This window comes from Mus caroli, chromosome 12 (assembly GCF_900094665.2).
Source record: "Mus caroli chromosome 12, CAROLI_EIJ_v1.1, whole genome shotgun sequence".
Classification (NCBI taxonomy): domain Eukaryota; kingdom Metazoa; phylum Chordata; class Mammalia; order Rodentia; family Muridae; genus Mus; species Mus caroli.
In genome coordinates, this window is record NC_034581.1 from 97,488,410 (window position 1) to 97,509,901 (window position 21,492).

General features: G+C 39.7%; 1 protein-coding gene across 4 annotated transcripts in view; it reads right to left on the bottom strand.

Annotated features, from left to right (window-relative positions):
• Btbd7 (BTB domain containing 7) overlaps positions 1-21,492 on the bottom strand; it is an 84,968-nt gene that overhangs the window by 16,789 nt on the left and 46,687 nt on the right. For 3 of the 4 annotated variants that reach the window (XR_002379347.2, XM_029484385.1, XM_029484386.1), the window contains 3 exons: positions 8,195-8,403; positions 6,681-6,756; positions 3,431-3,591 (listed from right to left, as the gene is read on the bottom strand). Coding sequence is in view for 3 of the 4 variants with exons in the window: in XM_029484385.1 (XP_029340245.1) it covers positions 3,431-3,591; positions 6,681-6,756; positions 8,195-8,403 (446 nt within the window). In the remaining variant the exon portion in view is untranslated. Of the gene's footprint in view, positions 1-3,430; positions 3,592-6,680; positions 6,757-8,194; positions 8,404-20,222; positions 20,629-21,492 lie in introns of those variants that run through there. The other variant, XM_021179225.2, reaches the window with a different exon arrangement.

The following is a 21,492-nucleotide window of genomic DNA, read 5'->3' on the forward strand; positions in this document are numbered from 1 at the left end:
TCACTTTTTTATTAAACTTTTAATACACTTATTTAGTGAGTGTATGATTGTGTGTACGTGTGTGTATGCTTGTATATGTGTGCCATGGAGATCAGAAAACAACCTGAGCAGGTTGTTTCTGTCTACCATGTATGTCCCAGGAGTCAAACCCAGGTCATTGGGCTTGGCAGCAAACACCTTCACCCACTGAGCCATCTTTACTGTCATATGTATATATGTATGTATGTATGCATATATCTTCCTACCTGTATGGGTGTTTTGCCTTCATGTATGTAATATGCACCATATGTTTGTCTGGTACCCACAAAGGCCAGAAGAGGGTGTCACAGCCCTTGGAACTAGAATTGCAAATGGTGGTGAACTGGGTGCTAGAAACCAAACCTTAGTCCTTTGGAAGAGCAGCCAGTGCTCTTAACTGCTGAATCATCTCTCCAGACTTGCCTAAGGCAATTTCTTGAACATTTAAGTTAATTTCATGAATGAGGTAGAGAGAATTTATCAGCTTTCCTTATTAAGTTACCAACGCCATATCTCTTTGGTTCCTACAGCTATTTTGTTGCTTTATGTGTAGACATGTTTAAATTTCTCTCAGAGGCAGTAATCAAGCAACATGAGTCCCCTAGCTTATGCTCCTCAGAAACTGTAAGATTCTTCTGTTCTGGTCTAGACGTTGGTGCACTGAAAAACCCATCTACCCCGACAATCCCCTCTCTTCATATGTGCCATTAAATTTACTATAGTCTAGCCCTTGGTCCCATTATTCAACTGAAATTGTTTAAACAAATGGTTTCTTTTTCAGTGCGAGGGACTGAATCCAGGTTCTTACACATGATAGGCCAGTGTTCTACCACTGAGCAACATTCCCAAATGCCTTTCTATTACGCAATGGTTCAGTATCAGTGATTATCTTGCATAACCTGCGTATAGTGTTTGAGAGTCCCTCTCCCTTGTGAACTGCTTTGCTCGAGTCTGATTCTATGTCCTACTGTGACTCTTTATCTTGCTAGGTGTCTGTTATAACTGAGATTGGTTCTCATGCTTTGATTCATTCGGGAATCTGCGTGCCCAAATGCTAAAGGTCCTTGTCCCATGCTGGTTTTTGATCAATCAGTAAAGATGTCAATGGCCAATGGCTGGGCAAAGGGAGAAGGGGGGAGGGGTGAAGAGAGATGAAGTTGCATGGGCTAGGATACAGGGGGAGGAGAAGGTGAAATTACCATTAATCAGTGGGATATGAATGGACATAGGAGGTGTAGGAGATAAAGCCAACTAGTCACGTTCCTTAGATCAAAGGCATGCGCCACCACCGCCCGGCTTCTGTAATACTTTTTATACTATTATTCAAGGCAGTAAAATATTCTCTCTTTTTAAAAATATGCTGGGCGTGGTGGTGCACGCCTTTGATCTCCCTCTCTCTCTCCTCCCCTCCCCTTCCCTCCCCTCCCCTCCTCTCCTCTCTCTTTCTCTCTCCTCCCTCTTCCCTCCCCCTCCCTCTCTCTTCCTGCTGCTTGTGGATCCAGATGTAGAATCTTGGTTCCTTCTCCAATACCGTGTTGATTGTGTGCTGCCATGCGCCCCTCCATGACAATAATGAACTGAACCTGTAAGCCAGTCCCAATTAAATGTTTCCTTTATAAGAGTTGCTATGGACTGATTTTGAGGCAAGGACAGCTAGGACTACTACAGAGAGAAACCTTGTATGTGGGAGTTGGGAGGCACACACAACATGGAAAAAAAAAGTTGCCATGGATATAGTATCTTTTCTCAGCAATAGAAAACCTAAGATAGGTACATAGTAAAACCTTGTCTCAAAAACAAACCAACAAAAAAACCCTGCCCCCCCTCCCAAAAAAAAAAAAAAAAAAAAAAAAAAAAAAAAAAAAAAAAACCAACAACAAAAAAAAAAAACCCCCCCCCCCCCCAAAAAAAAAAAAAAAAAAAAAAAAAACCAAACCCACTATATACACACAAAACAGGATGTACCAGCAAGGTTGTAGAGAAAATAAGATCACTTAAGATCACTGGTAGAAAAGAAATAGGTCTGCCTTATGGAAAACAGTGTAGAAGTGACTTAAAAAATTAAAAAACACACCTCATATGACTCAACAGAATATATACTGGCATCTAATGTCCTATCAATGTCCACATGAATAGGCAGTATGTTAATGAAGCAAGCCAGGCATACAGTCCACTCATTCATAGACTAAAACAATCTCAAGAACTTAAGATCCAATTAGTTGTTACTAGAGCTGGCAGAAGGAAGGCCATGTTGTGGATGGATGTCAAAAGAACGTTAATAGAAGGAGTAAGTCTTTGTGTTTTTTTTACATAGTAGGGTGACTGGGTAACAATACTATATAATCTGTATTTCAAAACAGCAAAAATTTCTTATTACAAAGAAATTGCAAACATTTAAAGTGGTAGGTATGCTAACTAAGCAGATTTAATATACATAATTGCTTTGAAAACTTTCATTAAATTACACTGTATATGTGTATAATTGTTATGTAAAAACTTGATAAAGAAAAAACTGTATATATATGTATGTATATATATATATATATATAAATATAAAATATTCATTATTTCAAGCAATTCTGTTAGTTAAAAAACCATTACTTTAGGAGCTGGACAGATGGTTTAAGAGCAATCATGAAGGCTGCAGTTTAGATTTCAGCATCCATGTAACAGTCAGGTGTCCTGCAAAGATCAGGACTCTAGCTAGCAGGGTTCTGATGCCCTTTGTGCCTAGGTGCACACGTGTACACTTGTATGTGTATGTACACACACACACTTAAAAATCCATTTATTTATGAGTAACATAATCAATTCCATTAATACATATTCCCCAATTTCTCCTCTCTGTTATTTTCGAGACAAGGTCTCTTGTAGACTGGTCTGTCCTGGAGCTCATCATGTAGATGAGGCTGGCCTTGAATGCAGTGATCCACCTGCCTCTGCTTCCTGAGTACTGAGATTAAAGTTTGCCTAGCTCCATTAATCTTCAACTGAGTCTTAAAATGCTCTCAAATGACTCATGTATTATACAAATATGAGCCAATGTCCTGTATCTAATTTACTACTGTTCATGAAGAGTCTCCAAAGTTAATTTCTATCTATTCTTTTCATAGAGACCAAACTGATTCACACTGATAGATGACCAAATTAATTCACCTGAAAACTATTTTCTCGGAAGCAAGACTCACCCACTTAACATCAGCATCAAGCAACACCAGTACCAAGCATACTTTTTTGTACCACATTAGCCATTGGGGACACAATGTTGTGCCAAACTGACATTTGTTTGTTTCTGTGGTCGGAAACTCTAGTTTCCAGTCTTTTGCCAGTAAGAACAATTACTTAGAATAATCAACGCAGGCTGAGTTTGGCGCTTTTCTTTTCCTGAAAGGAATAGAAGAAAGGAACTCACTGCATCACTCAAGACCTCACTGTTCAGAGGTAGGATGTGTTCAATCCGCACAAAAGGCAAGAGAGCAGAAAGGATCTCTCTAAGTTCTTCTATGTCCAGGTCTCTTCTCTTCACACCTCTTTTGTTCACACTATGTGCAGTGCCACTCAGTAAGTTTGGCTCTACGAAATAGAAAAGGAAAAGCCTTCAGAGAAATTCCAATTTTCATAGACACAGTCTTTTTTCTTTTCCTTTTTTTTTTTTAATATTATTATAACAAAATACACTGTAGCTGTCTTCAGACACACCAGAGAGGGCATAGGATCTCATTGCAGGTGGTTGTGAGCCACCATGTGGTTGCTGGGAATTGAACTCAGGACCATCAGAAGAGCAGTCAGTGCTCTTACCCACTGAGCCATCTCTCCAGCCCAGTCTTTTATTTTTTATTTATTACATGCAAGTACACTGTAGCTGTCTTCAGACACTACAGAAGAGGGCATCAGATTTTGTTATGGATGGTTGTGAGCCACCATGTGGTTGCTGGGATTTGAACTCAGGCCCTTTGGAAGAGCATTTGATGCTCTTAACCACTGAGCCATCTCTCCAGCCCCCACCAGTCCAGTCTTTTTCTTTTAAGACACTTTTATTTGTGTACATGAGTGTGGGGGTGTGCACATGCCATTGCACTGAGTGTGAAGGCCAGGACCACTTTCAGAATTTCGTTCCTCCTCCCTACATGGGATCCAAAGATCAAACATAAGTCATCAGGCTTGGCCAGCAAGCACTTTTACCCACTCAGTCATCTTGTTGGTCCTAGGGACAGCCTTGTTTTCCTCTCTATTATGTAAAGACTCAGTACCAGATATTGTACATACGTGTATCTGCTTTAAGAAAAGTTGTAAATAGGTTTAATTTAATATACAAGTTTTCAGACAAAGAGAAAATACAGTGTCTCCAAATACAGGAACATTCTTTTTTTTTAAAAGATTTATTTATTTATTACATGTAAGTACACTGTAGCTGTCTTCAGACACTCCAGAAGAGGGCGCCAGATCTCGTTACGGATGGTTGTGAGCCATCATGTGGTTGCTGGGATTAGAACTCTGGACCTTCGGAAGAGCAGTCGGGTGCTCTTACCCACTGAGCCATCTCACCAGCCCAGGAACATTCTTTATGACCTCTATACTAAATTCTTTCTATGTATAGTAACTCAAAGTAAGAAAAATGACCATCTGTTAACATCAAGGCTGTGACTAGTTTTTAATATAAGAGGGCCAATGCACTGCATTTGCTACTTCTAGTCATGGAATCATGTATGAGAAGGGGAGGAGAGGGCATCTCAGGTAGTCCAGGTTGGCTTCCAATTTGTTACATAGCCAAGGACGAATCTGAACTTCTGATCCTCCCACTCCTATTTCCTAAATTCTGAGTTTACAGACATATTCTACCACGCCCAATGCCCAACCCAGGCTACTTACATTTAATGGTAATATATCAATCACCTGTATCCAAAGGAGCAAAATATAGTGTACATTCTACCTAGTTCTAATTTTCTAAGTTTCCATAACATGGAATGTTACTGCACACAGATGAATCTGTAATATTTGACATTTAGTCTTCTGTTGTGAGCAAGAAATAAAGTTTTTCTTCATTAGGTATTGATATAACAGAAAGATCTAAAGAAAATTATGCGTTTCACTCCTAAGAACTTATAAAACCAGGCACAGTGGTGCACAATTGCAATCCCAGCACTAAGAAAATGGAGGCAGGAGAAACAGAAGTTATATAGGCCTGGACCATATGAGATCCGATCTCAAAATAAATACAATGCTGAAAAGTGACAGGAAAAAAGACATTTTTTAGGTTCAGTATATAGAGGAAGAGAGCACTAGATGAGGGGAAGGTGATAGGATATCATATAAAAGATTAGTATAGAATCCTATATTTCCATGTTAGTGAGATGGGCTTGGTGTATAAAGGCACTTGCCACCAAGCCTAACAAGTCAACTCTGTTGGAAGGGCAGTCTTACTCTTGGCAAGCTGTTCTCTGAATTCCACTCATGTGCTGTGATTAATATGTGCACATCTGTGCATGTGCATGTACACGACACAATCAATTTAAGTGTGGCAAAGATGAAAAGAAAATGAGTCATGTATTTCCAAAACCAAAAGACCATATTGTGTATGGAACAACCCAGCAGTAGCCCCAGCTGGAGGAAATTTTATTAAAAACAAACCAAAGAAAACACCTTTTGTGGTGCTAGATGTCCCACACGCTAGGGCCTCACACATAATAACTAAATGCTTTATCACTGAGCTATATACCCTTAGTCCCTCTTCCCTTCTCAGGCTTTTTGAGATAGGGTTCTCAACTATGTAGACCAGGCTGCACTCAAATCCATATAGATTTGCTACTTCTACCTCCTGAGTGCAGGATTAAAGTTGTCTGTCACTGTGCCTGGACTTTGTATGTTTCTTAATGAAAGTAAAATGTATACAACATAAATTCATCATGTTAATCATTTTAAAAAGTATGTTCACATTGTACACTCATCATTGAGTCCAGAATATCTTTAATTTTTGTCTGACACCTTAATCACTACATTACATTTTGTTACTGTTTTCTGTTTTTCACACAGGGGTTCTCTGCGTTGCCCTGGCTGTCCTGAAACTCAATTTGTAGACCAGGCTGGCCTTGAACTCAGAGATCTGTCTGCCTCTACCTCCTGAGTGCTGGGATTAAAGGCGTGCGCCACCACCACCGCCGGGCTCTATATACCCTCCCCCTCCACTCCCCTACCCACCCACTCCCACTCCTTGGCCCTGGCGTTCCCCTGTACTGGGGCATATATAAAGTTTGCAAGACCAAGGGGCCTCTCTTCCCAAAGATGGCCGACTAGGCCATCTTCTGCTACCTATGCAGCTAGAGACACGAGCTCTCGGGGTACTGGTTAGTTCATATTGTTGTCTACAAAACATTTTATATTCTAGCATTCCATGAATCACTTAACATATTATCACAGACATAAAATGTAATAAAAGCAATCTTTTATAATCAGGATTTTTTTTTTGAAAAAAATCGACATATTTATTTTATCGTCTTCCCCTCAAATCCACTAACATACTTTACTTTTGGCAAAAACAACCAAACCCCTCTAGTTTCTTCAAGTCCAGTGTGCTGCCAAGACTGCTGAGAGTGCACTCAGCAAGCTTCTGGGATCACTGAAACCTTACAGACGGTGACTGGTGCAAGCTTACTTTCTGAACTTACCTCTGTCTGCTATTCTCTTCATCAACTGATGTTCACCCCATTTAATCAGATATTTAAGGATATCTTGTTCGCTTGCCTATAATAAAAAAGATTATTTTACTGAAATTAGAAAAATATTTAGTTTCATTATTGACTTTTCTTAAATAATCATGTACATATGGAGTGCAACTTACCACATTAATTTATTTGTATCAGCTGTGTGAAATTTTAGAGTTAATCCCATGGTCTATAAACAGTGGATATATAAGATGGCATTCTTTTATTCCATAACCTCAATATTCATTCCTGCTAATGGTTTTATTATTACCATCTTTTAAAAAATAATATATATTTCCTACTTTAAAATTTATCTTTAAAATTTAAAAATTATAAGGGTCCTGTAGGACTAGTCTTTTTTGGGATAAGATGGAGACAAACATACTATCTTCTCCAGTGATGGGAAAAACAAAATGACGAATTGTCCAGGCAGGCTACGAAGTTTTCTGTGGGTTGAGGAGTGGCCCTTGCAGTGCAGTTTGTGAAATGGTAAAGTGTCTAGCATCTCTCTGTATTTTATTTAAAGTCTTAGACTTTAAAACGAACAGGCTGCTCCTCAAGGTGCTTCATCTGTCATGAAGGAGTGCACAGCTCAAGACAACCATCTGAAAGCACTGTAACTACTGACTCCAATAGACATCTTGTACTGACCAGGACAGCGAGATGGAGTGAATGAAAAAGATCTTCTACAAATGAAGGCCAAGCGTTTCAGGTCTTATTACTGGAATCAAAGCAATATTGAAGGAGAAGCACAGTGAACAACTTGGTTTTTATTATAATTTTTTTTTTTTTAAATTTAGTATTTTCAGACCATGGTGATACCATTTTATAGTCTATCTGGTTCACATACAAAGACACAATGGCTCAAAGAGTTTATAGTTTCACAACATTAAAAGCTGTTGTATAGTTTTAAGTTAAAAGCACTTACCTTACAGTATATTTTTTGCAATATTTAAAACCTATTACTAAATTACAAACAAATTACTAAATTGACACATAAGTCAAAGACACAGAAATAACTGAAAACTGCTCAGCTTGAAGATAAACAGTTGAGAATTCAATTATGCTTTAGCAGAACACACTCTTGAGTTCTTGTGATGAGCTGAACAAATTAGCAATAAATTCCACTCTTATTTTGTGCTGCTTAGTCTATGGTCTATAATCTAAGTATTTGATATTATACCAAATGGATATTACTGGAGAAAGGCAAGACAATCACTCTCAAACTGTGTTCCTGGCCTGGCCTGGCTGCTTTGTAGTGTAGCTGGAAAGTCCTGGGCTTGCTCACAATGTTGAGTCATGACAGCAGTGTGCATGGAGGCCCAAAGTGCCAGAAGGCTTTTAGTGAACAAATACGGAGCAGGTGTTCATTAAGCAAAGTCTGCTTCTTCCTGCCCGATCCTATAAGCGTGGAGGTATGACGAATTTCTTTGTGCACACAGGAATGACAATGGACGTGAGAATGCATAAATGATTACCTGTAGGTAGTCAGACTGGATAGCAGTAAGCAGATGGTCTTTGCTCAGTTCATAAAAAACATCCGAAGTCATGACCTGGGATAACTCCTCACAAAGGAAATGCAAAGCTTGGCGGTGCACCCACTTAGAGCCGTATGGATGCGAGCTCCACTTGAGGATGGCAATTAAGGTATCTAATGAGATGCTCTCAGCAATGATATCCTCACAGCCTAAAAGAGAAGGCAAACACTTCTTAAGATTAATCAGAAATATTACTTATTGAACATCACTGTGTTAGGCTGCACAGTTAAAAAGTGGCAAGTTATAGAAATCAAGACTTCGTGGGACAGGTTAACAACAGGTAAAACTTCCATAGGAAATCTGGTGGCCTGCAGATTCAGATCTACAGGAAAAGGCTAGAATCCTCCTCGCTACTGAAGCAAACATGTATTTAAGTGCCAACCCAATAGTCTGAACAAGACGGTACAACTGAATCACTGTATCTAAGGGAAGAAGAGTAGACTGGAAAGACAGATGTGGGAAACAGAAACGACAGAAGGGCCTGGACAACAGTTGCCTGGTGGAACACCAAGATCCAAAGAGATGGTTTAAGCCCTTAGAAGACAGGCAAAACACATTTGATATTCTTTTGTGTTTAATTCTGGCAAAATGAAAAAGAAGTAAGGAAATAAATCAAAAATCCAGAAAAAGCAACTATGTCATTTTAAGAGCTCAAAGAAAGTAAGAAAATTTGAGAATGGTCAGTTATTCTCCTTAGGAAAAATCACTTTAAAATATAAAAATACAGGCCGGAGAGATGGCTCAGCAGTTAAAAGCACTGACTGCTCTTCCAAAGGTCCTGAGTTCAAATCCCAGCAACCATATGATGGCTCACAACCATCTGTAATGAGATCTGACTCACTCTTCTGGTGTGTCTGAAGACAGCTACAGCGTTGTTACATATAATAATTAATAAATCTTTGGGCCAGAGCGAGCAGAGGTCCTGAGTTCAATTCCCAGCAACCACATGAAGGCTCACAACCATCTGTACAGCTACAGTGTACTCATATACATAAAATAAACAAATAGATCTTTTTAAAAATATATATATAAAAATACATGGCCAGGCATGGTGACACATACCTTTAATCCCAGCACTTGGGTATCCAAAACAGGAGGATCTGTGGGAGTTTGAGGCTGGCCTGATCTACAGTGTGAGTTTCAGAGCAGCCAGAGCAAACAAGAGAAAACTAAAGAAAATACAACAACAAACCCCAGAAACTGTCCCACCCTCTCTTGCAAGTATGAGTGACAAAAACTGTGAAAGGGCAGAAATGACTAATCAGAAACATTTCAGTTCACTATAAAGAGTCCTAATAATATGAAAAACAAAACAAAACAAACACAAAAAACCAAGCATTTAAACCCTACCACTGACAACAACAAGAACAACAAAAATGGCTACCCAGAATGTACTATACTCAGAGCCTTACAAGATAAAGATCAAAGATATCAATAATGATAGTTCCAGAGTTGATCGTTCAAAGTTCAAAGTGACAGAGAATGAATCTCATAGTCAGGTGATGTAGGAATACTAGTAGTTATTTAGCACATACTTGCCTCTTCCTCTTTTTCTGATACACTACTACTAGATGAAGGGATACATCATAAATAACTGTGCCTCATGATTTCCACAAAACATTTAACAAAATACTTCATGATGATGCTAGTACCACAAACAGGGATGCTGTCTTCAATTTATCTTTATAGATCCTTTTGAATATGGTAGTCAATAAAATGTGTTGGATACACAAGTCAGATCCTTGCAGATATGAGGTATAAAACAGAACAGTGCTTAGAGGAACTGCTTGTAAAAACCACCAGTTCGAGGGGAGTGGAGCAGATGAGTGAGCCTGTGTTTGCCATGTTGATTGTGAATTTGGATGGATATGAAAACCATGTTCCAAACTTTCAGATGGCTGGCTGTGTGTGGAAAGCACTGTTACCAGGACATTGCACAGCCCAATCACAGCTGGCTAGAGATCAGCCAAAACCAAGTTAAATAAAGGTAGGAAAAACGATCAATTTCTACACTTAGAGTGATGAAAATTGCTAGACAGTGGATGACAGAAGTAAACTAGCTTAATACACAGCAGTATCTCAGTATTTTAACTGCCTGAAAATGAACTGTAGTATGGTTGTTACAAAACTGAAGCACTCTTGGGTTTCAGTTCTCCACAGAGCCTAAGGTGACTGCTCTCTTGTGTTGCTCTGAGCCCCTCATTTTCTAGATGGGCACTGATCGAATCACAGAATGCTAAGAGGTGGTAACAGAGCAGCAGAGTTTAATAACTGTTGCAGGGAAAAAGCTCTCAGCAAACACATTATATAATTTACATGAGAGAAACTTGAGCAGAAATGTAAGAGATGTTGTTACATGCCCAGTGGACTTCACTAGGTAGAGAAAAAAAGACTACTATTGCTTTAAGGACAGAGCCCAACAACCAGTTGGATGTTAAAAGAAGGGAGATTCTGGCTTAGTATCAAATTATTACAACCACAATTTCTCTCATCTCTGTTTCATAGATCCTTCTAGAAAAGTAGGAGCAGAAATGGGCTTAGCAAGTTAGAAACAGAGTACAAGGGATATACACTAAATAGGAACCAACGTCAGAAGATATCTAAGCCACTTCAAATGTAGAAAATAGCAACAGAGCAAACCCAAAGTCAGTTAGTTAATCTAAACAGTAAAATAAGATCTTTGAAGGAGAACCATGCTTTTAGAGGGTGTGTCCATTGACAGGTCCCTGTGCTTCAGTAGGCTGTCCCACACCTGACATACAAAGGTCTGCACTCAGGGAACTTAGTTGCTAAAAAAGACATGAAGGGTGATTTATTAGGAGAGATATGGGAGGAGACAGAGGGGAGTAAATGGAGGGGGCATATATGATCATCTTTCATTGCATTCCTATATGAAATACATAATGAGATCTGCTGTAAGTGATGTCAGAAGGTACAAACATGCTGAGGAAATGTGCAAAGCATGGAAAAGTTCTGAAGAGCTGAGGACAGAGCTCATCTAAAAGACAGTGGGGAACTTTTGCCAGGATAGAGTTTAAATTTAGAGATTGGAGTAGAAGTTAGTTGAGAATCAAATTGACAGGAAAAGCTAGCACAGATGTGTCTGGAAATAAAGCAGGGGGAAACAATCCTATTAAACCAGGATGCTGGCAGAGGAAAAGAGAGAGATGACATCATTACCCTAGATTTAAGATTAAGATTACCAAGAAGCAGATTAAGGAAGGAAGGAAGGGCTTTAAATCAGGCAGGATAGACTTAAAACCCCAGCTATGGTCAGGTACCATGGAACATGCCTTGAATTTTAGCATGCAGAACACTGAGATAGGAGGTTTGCCAGCTTGGGCTACATAGCAAGATTTTAAAGCAAACAAATGAGCAAAATCACCTTGGTAACTACATAATTCTGAGGCCAAATTTTCTCTATGAAAGTGGGCTTCTAACTATATCCTAGTATTCTTCACTCATTCAAGCATTCTGGAGCACCAAGGTGCTGAACATCAATGGGCACATAGCTCTTATTCCTGCCCATACTCATAAGATTGGGGTATGGCTTGTATTGTCAAAGTTCATATGTGACGGTAAGAAACATGCCTTTTAGGCTACCAAGATCCTCAGCAGTGATAGGATCTTGTATGAACCTGGTGACCTAAACTTGATTCCAGAACCCACGTGAAAGGTGAAGAAAGAAATAATTCAGCAAAGGTGCCTTTGACCTTAACATGTGCACCATAGTGTGAATGCCCATCACACACACACCTAAACAAAAAGATAAATAGCCAGGTGGGGTGGACATGTCTTTAATTCCAGCACTTGGAGCCAGAGGCAAATGAAACTTTGTGAATTTGAGACCAGGACAGATCTTGTCTCCCCTCACCTCCAAAGGAAAAAAAATGCCTTTGTCAAGATTAAAAAACAGGGAACCAAGACCACATATAAAGCAGCAAGGCAGGAAAAGGCTGAGGCCACTAAGGGCTTCCCAGAGTGTCACTTGCCAGGTATATTTGAATTAGTCTTCTAGGTTCAAATATACATTCAAAGATGGTTAGATTTCTGAGAACAAAAGAACACTAACACAAATCCCTGCAGGTCAAGGTATAGATGAAAATGTCCATTTATATACAGTGCAGGTATTTACTCAGAATCAGTAGAATTCACAAATGCTACCTTCACAGTTCTCAAACCATCTCCTGCCAAGGAGCAAGGTTTTTTTTTGTTTTTGTTTTTTTTTTTTTTTTGAGGGGGAGGGAATGAGTAGGGCAGGGGTGAGTGTATGTGTGAGTGTGTGTGTGTGCGCGCCAGAGTTCAAAATGGATTGCCTTCATCAATCACTTTCTATTTTATTTTGAGACAAGGTTTTTCACTGAACTTTAGACCATACAATTTGGCTAATCTGGCTGGCCAGCCTATCTGTTTGTTATCTGCCTCCCCAAAGATGGGATTTTATACAGAAGTATTGCTATGCCAGGCATTTTACATATGAGTACGAGGCACATGACTGGAATTTTCATCCTCACACTTACATGCAAATCACTGTCCTTAACCAATCCATCCCCTTGTATGGTGACTTTTTGTTTGTTTATATGAAGATAGGGCTCATGTGGCTCAGTCTGGTGACTTTGAGCTTCTGATCTTCCTATCTGCATTCTTCAAGTGCTAGGATTACAGGTATGCACTGCCATACATAGTTTAAGGAACAGGGTTTTCTTTGTTCAGCTTCTTTATAAGTTTCCACTTTGTTAGAGGCTAATACTTTAAAAATTCAGCAAAAACTACTGCTTGAATGTGGTAATATCATACTGCTTGAAAAGATTTTTACACTTACACTCAAATTTCAAATTTCTTTATTTTCTTTTCCACTTTGAACATACTTCAAACAGACTGTTTTGGTGAGACCCTTTCTCTTTTGGGGACTAGCCACTTGCACCCTTGTTGATAGCCAAGGAAGACCCTTTATGCTGGTTGTTAATCAGGAGGACAATGAGCAGCACTGAAAACCAACTACTCTTGTTGACCCAGAGTGGCCACAGCTGTCCACTACCCCAGAGCTTGAGAGAAATCAGCATAGATTGCTTATACCACTGAGGTTCTCAGAATGTTTGTGACATGGCAATGACTAATAACCCAAGTAACTTTCCAGATGAACTAAAAAACTTATTAACAATTTCCTGGTCAGTGAAAAACTCTACCTACAGTCTTATTGAACAACAACAAAATAACAACAACAACAAAAAGAAAACAATCTACTCAGGTAGATTTAGCCACGATGTCACAACATTTGCAGATTGTATGAAGTCAGTTTATATATTTTGCTTGTGTGATAACCAACCACACGTTACAGATCCAGTTCCTACTTCATTAAGTCTATCTTTTTCTTTCAGCTGATTTTTTTCTCCTTTATACAGACTAGAAATTTCCTCTTAATTAAGCTACAAAATAAAAATGAATGAATAATAAAGGCTGAGATATAAAGAAATAAAATCAACTTAAAACTTAGTAAGATATGATTGTGATGGTTGTGTAAAATAGGATTATGTTTTTGTTTTATTATAAAAAACTTAAGAAAAAACATTTCTAGCCTTGTGTGGTGCTCACCTTTATCTCAGGATTCAAGAAGCAGAGACAGGAAGGTCTCTGGAATTTGACACACTCACTGGCCTCCTGTACATTCTAAGTTCCAGGACAGCCAGGGCTGCATAGGAAGACCCAGTCTCAAAACTAAAGGAATCAATTCTTCATTATGCTCCTCTGTACTCTAACATCTCATCAATAGCGTCAGGACCTGATTCCTTGGTATGTCTTCACAGATGCTCACCCAGTAACAATGACAAACTTTTGACTGCTCCTGGACATCAGGCATATATAAGCAGATTTTAGATCTAGTTTCATACTAGACTTGGGGTAGAGAAAAAAAAAAGGGGGGGGGGAGAAATAGGAAAGAAAGGAAAGGAATGGTAAAAGGAGATTAGAGTTCACTACAACACAAAACAAAACCCCAACTTTAGTACAAGTTTGGCCTGGGACCAAAACGGCACCAGAAATGAAATAAAAATTTAAAATACAAGTGGCTTAAGGGAAAGTTGGTTCTGCTTTCCTTACTAACCTCCACATAAATTGTGAAACAACAGGGACATGAGAGTATTAAGCAGGAGAAGGAGATAGGTTTTAATTTGAGCTATTATTACATCAGTAACTTTTTTCTCTTTTCTTGAGACATAAGAGTCTTGCTAGGTAGTTCAGGTTCATTTAAAACTTGCTACTCAGCCCAGGCTGGCCTCAAATTCATGATCTTCTTGTCTCAATGCCCTAAATGCTGGGATTAGAGGTATGCACCACTATGTCCAGCTGTATTGCTCACTCCTGACAATCATCCTATCTGTGTTAAATAACACAGTCTCAGTTGAGCTGGGCTACCTAGCAGTAAGACCTCGTCTCAAAACAACTCTCCATGAGTCTCACTGTGTGTGCTGAAATAATTCAAGCATTTCTGGGACTACAAGGCTGGTGAAATGGCTCAGAGAGTGATGACACTCACCACCAAGCTTGATGACCTGAGTTCCATTCCTTGAACTCATACTGTAGGAGAGAACTGACTTCTGCAACTTGTCCTCTGATTTTCACATGAGTATTGTGACAAGTATATGCAAGTAAATGAGAGTCATCAGCATATGTGCATGAGCGCACACCCTTCTCTCTGTCTCTCTCTCCCCCCAAACAGACCAAATAAATAAATAAATAAATAAATAAATAACTGTTTAAAAAAGGCAACAGTAGGGCTTAGCAGTTAAGAGCACTGGCTGCTCTTCCAGAGGTCCTGAGTTAAATTCCTAGCACCTACATGTTGGTTCCTAACCATCTATAAAGGGATCTGATGCCCTCTTCTGGCATGCAGGTAGGTATACAGGCAGCTAAACAACCATAAACAAACAAACAAACAGCAACAGTATAAAGTATAAAATAAAGATCTGAACAACTGTCCCTTTCATTGTTCACTGATACCCCTTGAGAGTGTCCTTTCCTATACAATAAACTCTTCTAAACTCACACTGTGTGTCACATCTGAATTCTTTTGAAAGAGATCACAAGGACCAAGGGCTCAAAGGGGAGGCCAGAGTGAGATCTCAAGGACACTCTGACCTCAATATCTAGTCTAGTTGCAATGACTCTGCTTTCTATCTTTCCTCTTACCCTCGTGACCACTCCTACTAACACCACCTATTCTCAGATCCTCAGAATCTCACATATCCACTCCTGAAGTTCCCTTCCTACTTTCTGCATTTCTCAAGTATCTGCACCACACACATGGTGGAAAGGTCTGTGGAACACTGCTACCATCACACGTCCCTACTTAACTATTTTAAAAAGGAAAGTAGAAATTCCAAGTCCAAGGCAAAAAAAAAAAAGAAAAGAATCATACATGCAGGCTAGAAGACTAGAAGACAAGCTAACCTATGCCTCAGTTTTAAATGGCCAGTCTTTGAAGATTTATTTATTTATTATATGTAAGTACACTGTAGCTGCCTTCAGACATTCCAGAAGAGGGAGTCAGATCTTGTTATGGATGGTTATGAGATGGTTGTGAGCCACCATGTGGTTGCTGGGATTTGAACTTCAGACCTTCGGAAGAGCAGTCGGGTGCTCTTACCCACTGAGCAATCTCACCAGCCCCTAAATGGCCAGTCTTTGGACTCTGTGGAACTGTGTGGGTAAGTGTTTCTCTTTACGCTTCCTTGGGGGGAGAATTCTTAAGAGCGCTCCCATCTTCCCAGTGTCACTGGTTCCTGCTCTTGGGAAATAGTCACCAAATGAGCATCCTACATAATCATTTGAGCTATGCTTCTGTCAGGGACTGTGAGAAACAGGAGAGATTCCCAGACAAGAACAGTAGTAACCAAAAATATCCTAGAAAACCACGTTTCTTAAGTGAAATTCTAGAACTATGGATACATGGCAAAAGTTCACCACCCTATACGTAATGGGGAGGTGACCATGTCGTACTGAGTGAGCAGAAATGGAGAGTGAAAGAGCTCAGACCTCGGTACTGGCTGGCTTTAATGAAGTTACAAAAGCCACAATGAGAAAGGAAGGGAGGGAGGGAGAAACAACTAAACCAATTCTCAAATGTACAGGTTGAATCTTTAAAAGTCTGAAGATTTCAAGGTCAGTATTAAAAAAAAACAACCCGACTTCCTGCAGCTGCAATCGTAGACTATCTACTTCAAGATCAAGCTTGGCTCAAGGATCTCAGTTACAAACAACTCACAGGAAACTCCCAGTCATCTAGGACAAACAAGTCCATGTCTTGATAGGCATACTTGGACAAAGAAACCTAGACCAGGAGTATTTGTATGGAAGAACAAAGAAAGTTAAGCCCTAAGATCCACCCCATATTCTAGGCTAGTAGAATAAACTTCTCTGTACTGGCTGGTTTTGTGTGTCAACTTGACACAAGTTAGAGTCATCAGAGAAGGGCCCTCAGTTGAGAAAATGCCTGAGATCCAGCATTTTATCAATTAGTGGGCTAGGCCCATTGTAGGTGGTGCCATCTCTGGGTTGGTAGTCCTGGTCTATAAGTAAGCCAGCTAAGCAAACTATGGGAAGCAATCCAGTAGCAGCATTTCTCCATGGCCTCTGCATCAGCTCCTGCCTCCAGGCTCCTGCCCTGTTTGAGTTCCTCTCCTGACTTCCTCCAATGATGGACTATGAACTGAAAGTTTAACTTGAATAAGCCCTTTCCTCCACAATTTACTTTTTGGTCATGGTGCTTGATTGACTGCAGTAATAGAAACCATAGTAAGACATCCTTCAACTCCACACTGGAAACAAGCAGCTGCTTTTGTCTGGAGATTGTGCTTGTTGGTCCTCTTCACGATCTGCTGCCTCTTCTCACTACCTTGTAATGCCCAATCTGAATCAAGGTGGAAGTGAACAGAGTGGGAAAATCAGTTTCTGTTTTGTAATGCAGTTATGCAATGCAAGAGTCACCCACATACACTGGCAGGTGTGCCTATTAGTGTGTTAGATCAGGAAAGGGTTATGCAGAAACCAAAGGATTCACTATGGCATCTTCTGGTGCTTTGTTGTCTGCTGATAACAAAAAACTAGTAATGATGTCAAAAAGAAAAGAGCTCAGAAACATCTGGAATTAAGGTGTGGGTTACCCTACCTGGAAGCTTCCTTAGATTGGCTGAAGTATTGGCAAAGAGGAAAACAACTCTCAAAGAGGTGAGGGAAGAGGCTGCACTGATTTTCAGTGTTTCAACTTAGAGTACGAATGAACTACTTCCCTCAGTCTCCAACCCAGTATTGTCCCAAGTTAGTCACTCAAAGGAGGAACATGTAGCTTGGAAGCAGAGAGAAATAGCCGTCAATGTTCTCTAAAAGTCACCACAGCAAGGTACAAGGAAAGGTGGATACAAACATGCCGTGCGCTTGCTTCCTCTCTTCTTTTAAGATCAGCTCTTACCCCTTGCAACTCTGCTGGCCACCACTAAATGAATGGCAGCAGTTCCTTCCTCCCAGCTGCACTTCAGCAGCTGGCTGAGCTTGGCTCCTTGGACTCATAGCCCATCCAGTCCATTGCCATCCCTTTTAGCACTTTGCTTCCTCAGCTTCCCTCGCAACGATGTAACGCTTAGTTCTGATAATAAAAGGGAATCAGAATTCCCAAGCAGTTTTGGAAACTGGACCCTGGCTACTTCTATCATCATCCCCAAACCAAATCTTTTGTAAAGGCCACGTCACCAGGCCAGCTATGATGAATTGAGTTTAATCAACCACACAAACTAATATGCATCACAAAACTGAATTTTAGGAACCCTGTACCTATCTCACATCTGCTCTGCCTATTATAGTAAGCCAGTTTCAAAAGTCTACCAGACCTTGCTCCAGCCATACCTTTGAACAGTTTGCTTTCTGCTATAGAAATAATAACATCCTAAAGAGGCTACCTCCCGGAATCTGCTAGATACCTATACATAGGCAAACTGCAAACACTTTCCCAACAGGAATGATGAAGGATAAATACCCCCTTTTCTTCCCTGTCAACAATTCTGAATGGTATACCATCCCCACTCTTCCTGAGAGGGCTCCAGCAGTATCAGGTTGGCCACACTATCACCTCAGAACATGTAATTATATTGTTTCTCTCATTCCATGTAACCTTTCCTATTCTCTTCAAGAACTTCCCAGAATAAACGATCTTCAAGCAAGTCTTTATCTAAGGACCAAGTTTATGGAGAGAACTTACATTAAGACACCACAGACACAAAAACTGAAAAGGCCGGTGAGATGAGATCAGTGGGCAAAGGTACCTGTGACATCTGCCTGACTATCTGAGTTCAATTCCCAGAAGCCATACAAAAGTGGAGAGAATCATTTCACAGGAAGACTACCATTGAGTTCAAGTGCAAAGCAAGCCTGGGCCACCATGTAATACCCTGTCTCATAACACTGTTTAGACTGCTTTATTTGCTTTGAATAGTTTTAATTATCAAAATAAGTGTGATTTTGAGTTTGGTGGCTGTATTAAAATTCCTCTGGGATAGAGTTCAAACTAAATGTTTAATGATTTCTGGTTATTGGACCAAGAACATTTTTGGAGAAAGGCTCTGCATCTGTTTTGATAGAAAAGGAGAAAAGGCTCTGGACCCCTTTCAGGGTGATATGAATGAGATATGACAGGGTCACCCCCCCCCCCCCCCCAAAGAACTAGAAAAATTCAAGAGAATCAAACAGGATAGGTAAAGATTCTTCGTGCCATCCTTCACATGGCATAAATGAAGACATTACAATTGGTTATTAAAATTAACTAAAAAAATACAGCTGTCTCACATGCTCAAACAAGGAGCAGAATTTCATCTTTAACTAATCTGTACACCCTGCACAATCCATATCATCTTGATGGTACTAAAATTTTGGTTGTGAGATTTATGTACTACAGAACGTATAGCTTTGGTGAAATTCATCCTCAGAGTTGCTGAAGTGACATGCTTGGAGCCCTGCTTCCGGTTGCTGCCCAGAACAGCTTCAGGGATTGCCTCGGATTCCAGGTCATGCTACCTTACCCAACCTTTCAGATGGATGCAAAGCAAGTGAGAACTTAAAGCATACAGAGACTGGATAACAGATGCTAAAGCTAGCTTTCTTAAGTCTAACCAAATTTTCTAATTTTCGCATCCCTCCCCACCCCTTTAGAGAATTTGTCTCTATTTCTGTTCCCTTTACAGAAATCTCTGACTAGCTCTTATGAAGATTCCTTTTTCACCCTTCACAGTCCTTACTAACCTTGTGCCTGGTTTTGTGTTAGAATATATCAGTACAGCAGGAACACTTACAAGAAAGTTTGACATAAGAATAGCCATTGCTTATCTCATGTTTATCATACATTACTCAATGTAGGAAGCACTAGGTGTATAATATCAAAGCCTGAGAGCAGTCTCACCAACAGGATGGCATTATCCTCACTTTTTAGATCAGCAAGCAAAATTTTACACATATAGCTAATGGCAATTAGAGATAGGTCTTAAACTATGCACATAAACAAACTATGCACATAAAAGTAAATCCTTTTTAAAAAGTAGCTTCTTGGATGTACAAGGAACAGGATTCAAATCCTGGTCTTAATATTTCACCTGTAACATTATTTTCTGCTTTCAGTTTATATATGACAATAGTACTGCCACCAGCAAGTAAATAGATTCTCCTGAATAAATGAATACAGTATACAAAGAATGAGTAGAGGCTTGGAGTCTGGCTCATTGGTAAAGTGCCTGCTGGTATGTAAAAGGCCCTGGGCTTGACCTTTGGTGTATATACACATGAGAGAGAGAGAGGGGAAAAAAAGGTAATTTTGACCTATTTATAGATTTGTATCTGCTCACAAAATTATGCATCTAAAATAATTTCTAGAACACTTATGATCTCTGTATCTTATAGCCAAAGAATTTTCTAAAAAATGCAAATGCAATCAGTCCACAACACTTGTTTTAGTGAGGGGAAGACTCTACATGGTCTACAAAACTTGTTATATTAGCCTTGCTTATATTACTTCTTGCCATACCTTGCTCATCTTTGCACTGTCATCATCCTTCAACCATAAGTATCTTATCCTTTTCCCACTTTATCTCCAGACCTCTGGATCTGCTATTCCTTCTGTCCCTAATTATTATGGGACTACTCATTCTCCGGGTCTTGCTCTTCTGGAAGTTCTTGTCTCTCTGCTGCGGTTTGTGGTTTCTCTGCCTCCCACCATGCTCCATCAGTATCCACTGCTGTGTACTGTGAAGGCACTTTTGCTATAATTACTTAGTGATATCACTGGACTGGGTATTCATTCCTTTAATCTAAGGGCCTTGCATAAGTCTTCAATAAATGTGCTAAATGAAAAAAGAATGGGAGTTATAATACTAATTTTACTCTGGGACCCTGTATGAATGGAGAAGCTGTAGTTTTTTCTACCTTCAGCACCCCCCTTTTGCTTTAATTTCTTTAAAAATTCACATAGCAGTAATAGATTCAGATTTAGAGATCCACACTACCCATCCACTGTGCATGTGAGTAACACTGGAGAGCAAACACAGGGATTTGCTCACACTAGGTAAGCGCACCATGGGTCTTACCCTAGCTTCAACTATTTCTATTTAATACTTCTAAGAAAGAAAGAAAGAAAGAAAGAAAGAAAGAAAGAAAGAGAGGGAGGGAGGGAGAGGGAGGGAGGGAGGGAGGGAGGGAGGAAGGAAGGAATCTGGCATAAAAATGTAGACGTGGAGTATTCACACCATTAAACACTTGAAATGCTACTTAAAAACTTAAAAATATTTTAAGCTGGGTGTTGGTGGTGCATACCTTTAATCCCAGGGCTAGTGAGGTAGTGGCAAGGAGATCTGTGTGAGTTCAAGGGCAGCCTGGTTTACAAAGTGAGTTCCAGGACAGTAAGGGCTACACAGAGAAACCCTGTCTTGAAAGCAAAAACAAAGAGACAAAACAAACAAACAAACAAAAACCAAAATAACCCAAAAACCAAAACCAAAACCAAAAACCCAAAAAACAAAAAAACCAAAAAAAAGCAAATACATTTTTAAGAAAGATGTATTTTTTTAAAGATTTATTTATTTTATGCATATGAGTACACCACTATTACTTTCTTCAGACACACCAGAAGAGGGCATCAGATCCCATTACAGATGGTTGTGAGCCACCATGTGGTTGCTGGGATTTGAACTCAGGACCTCTGGAAGAGC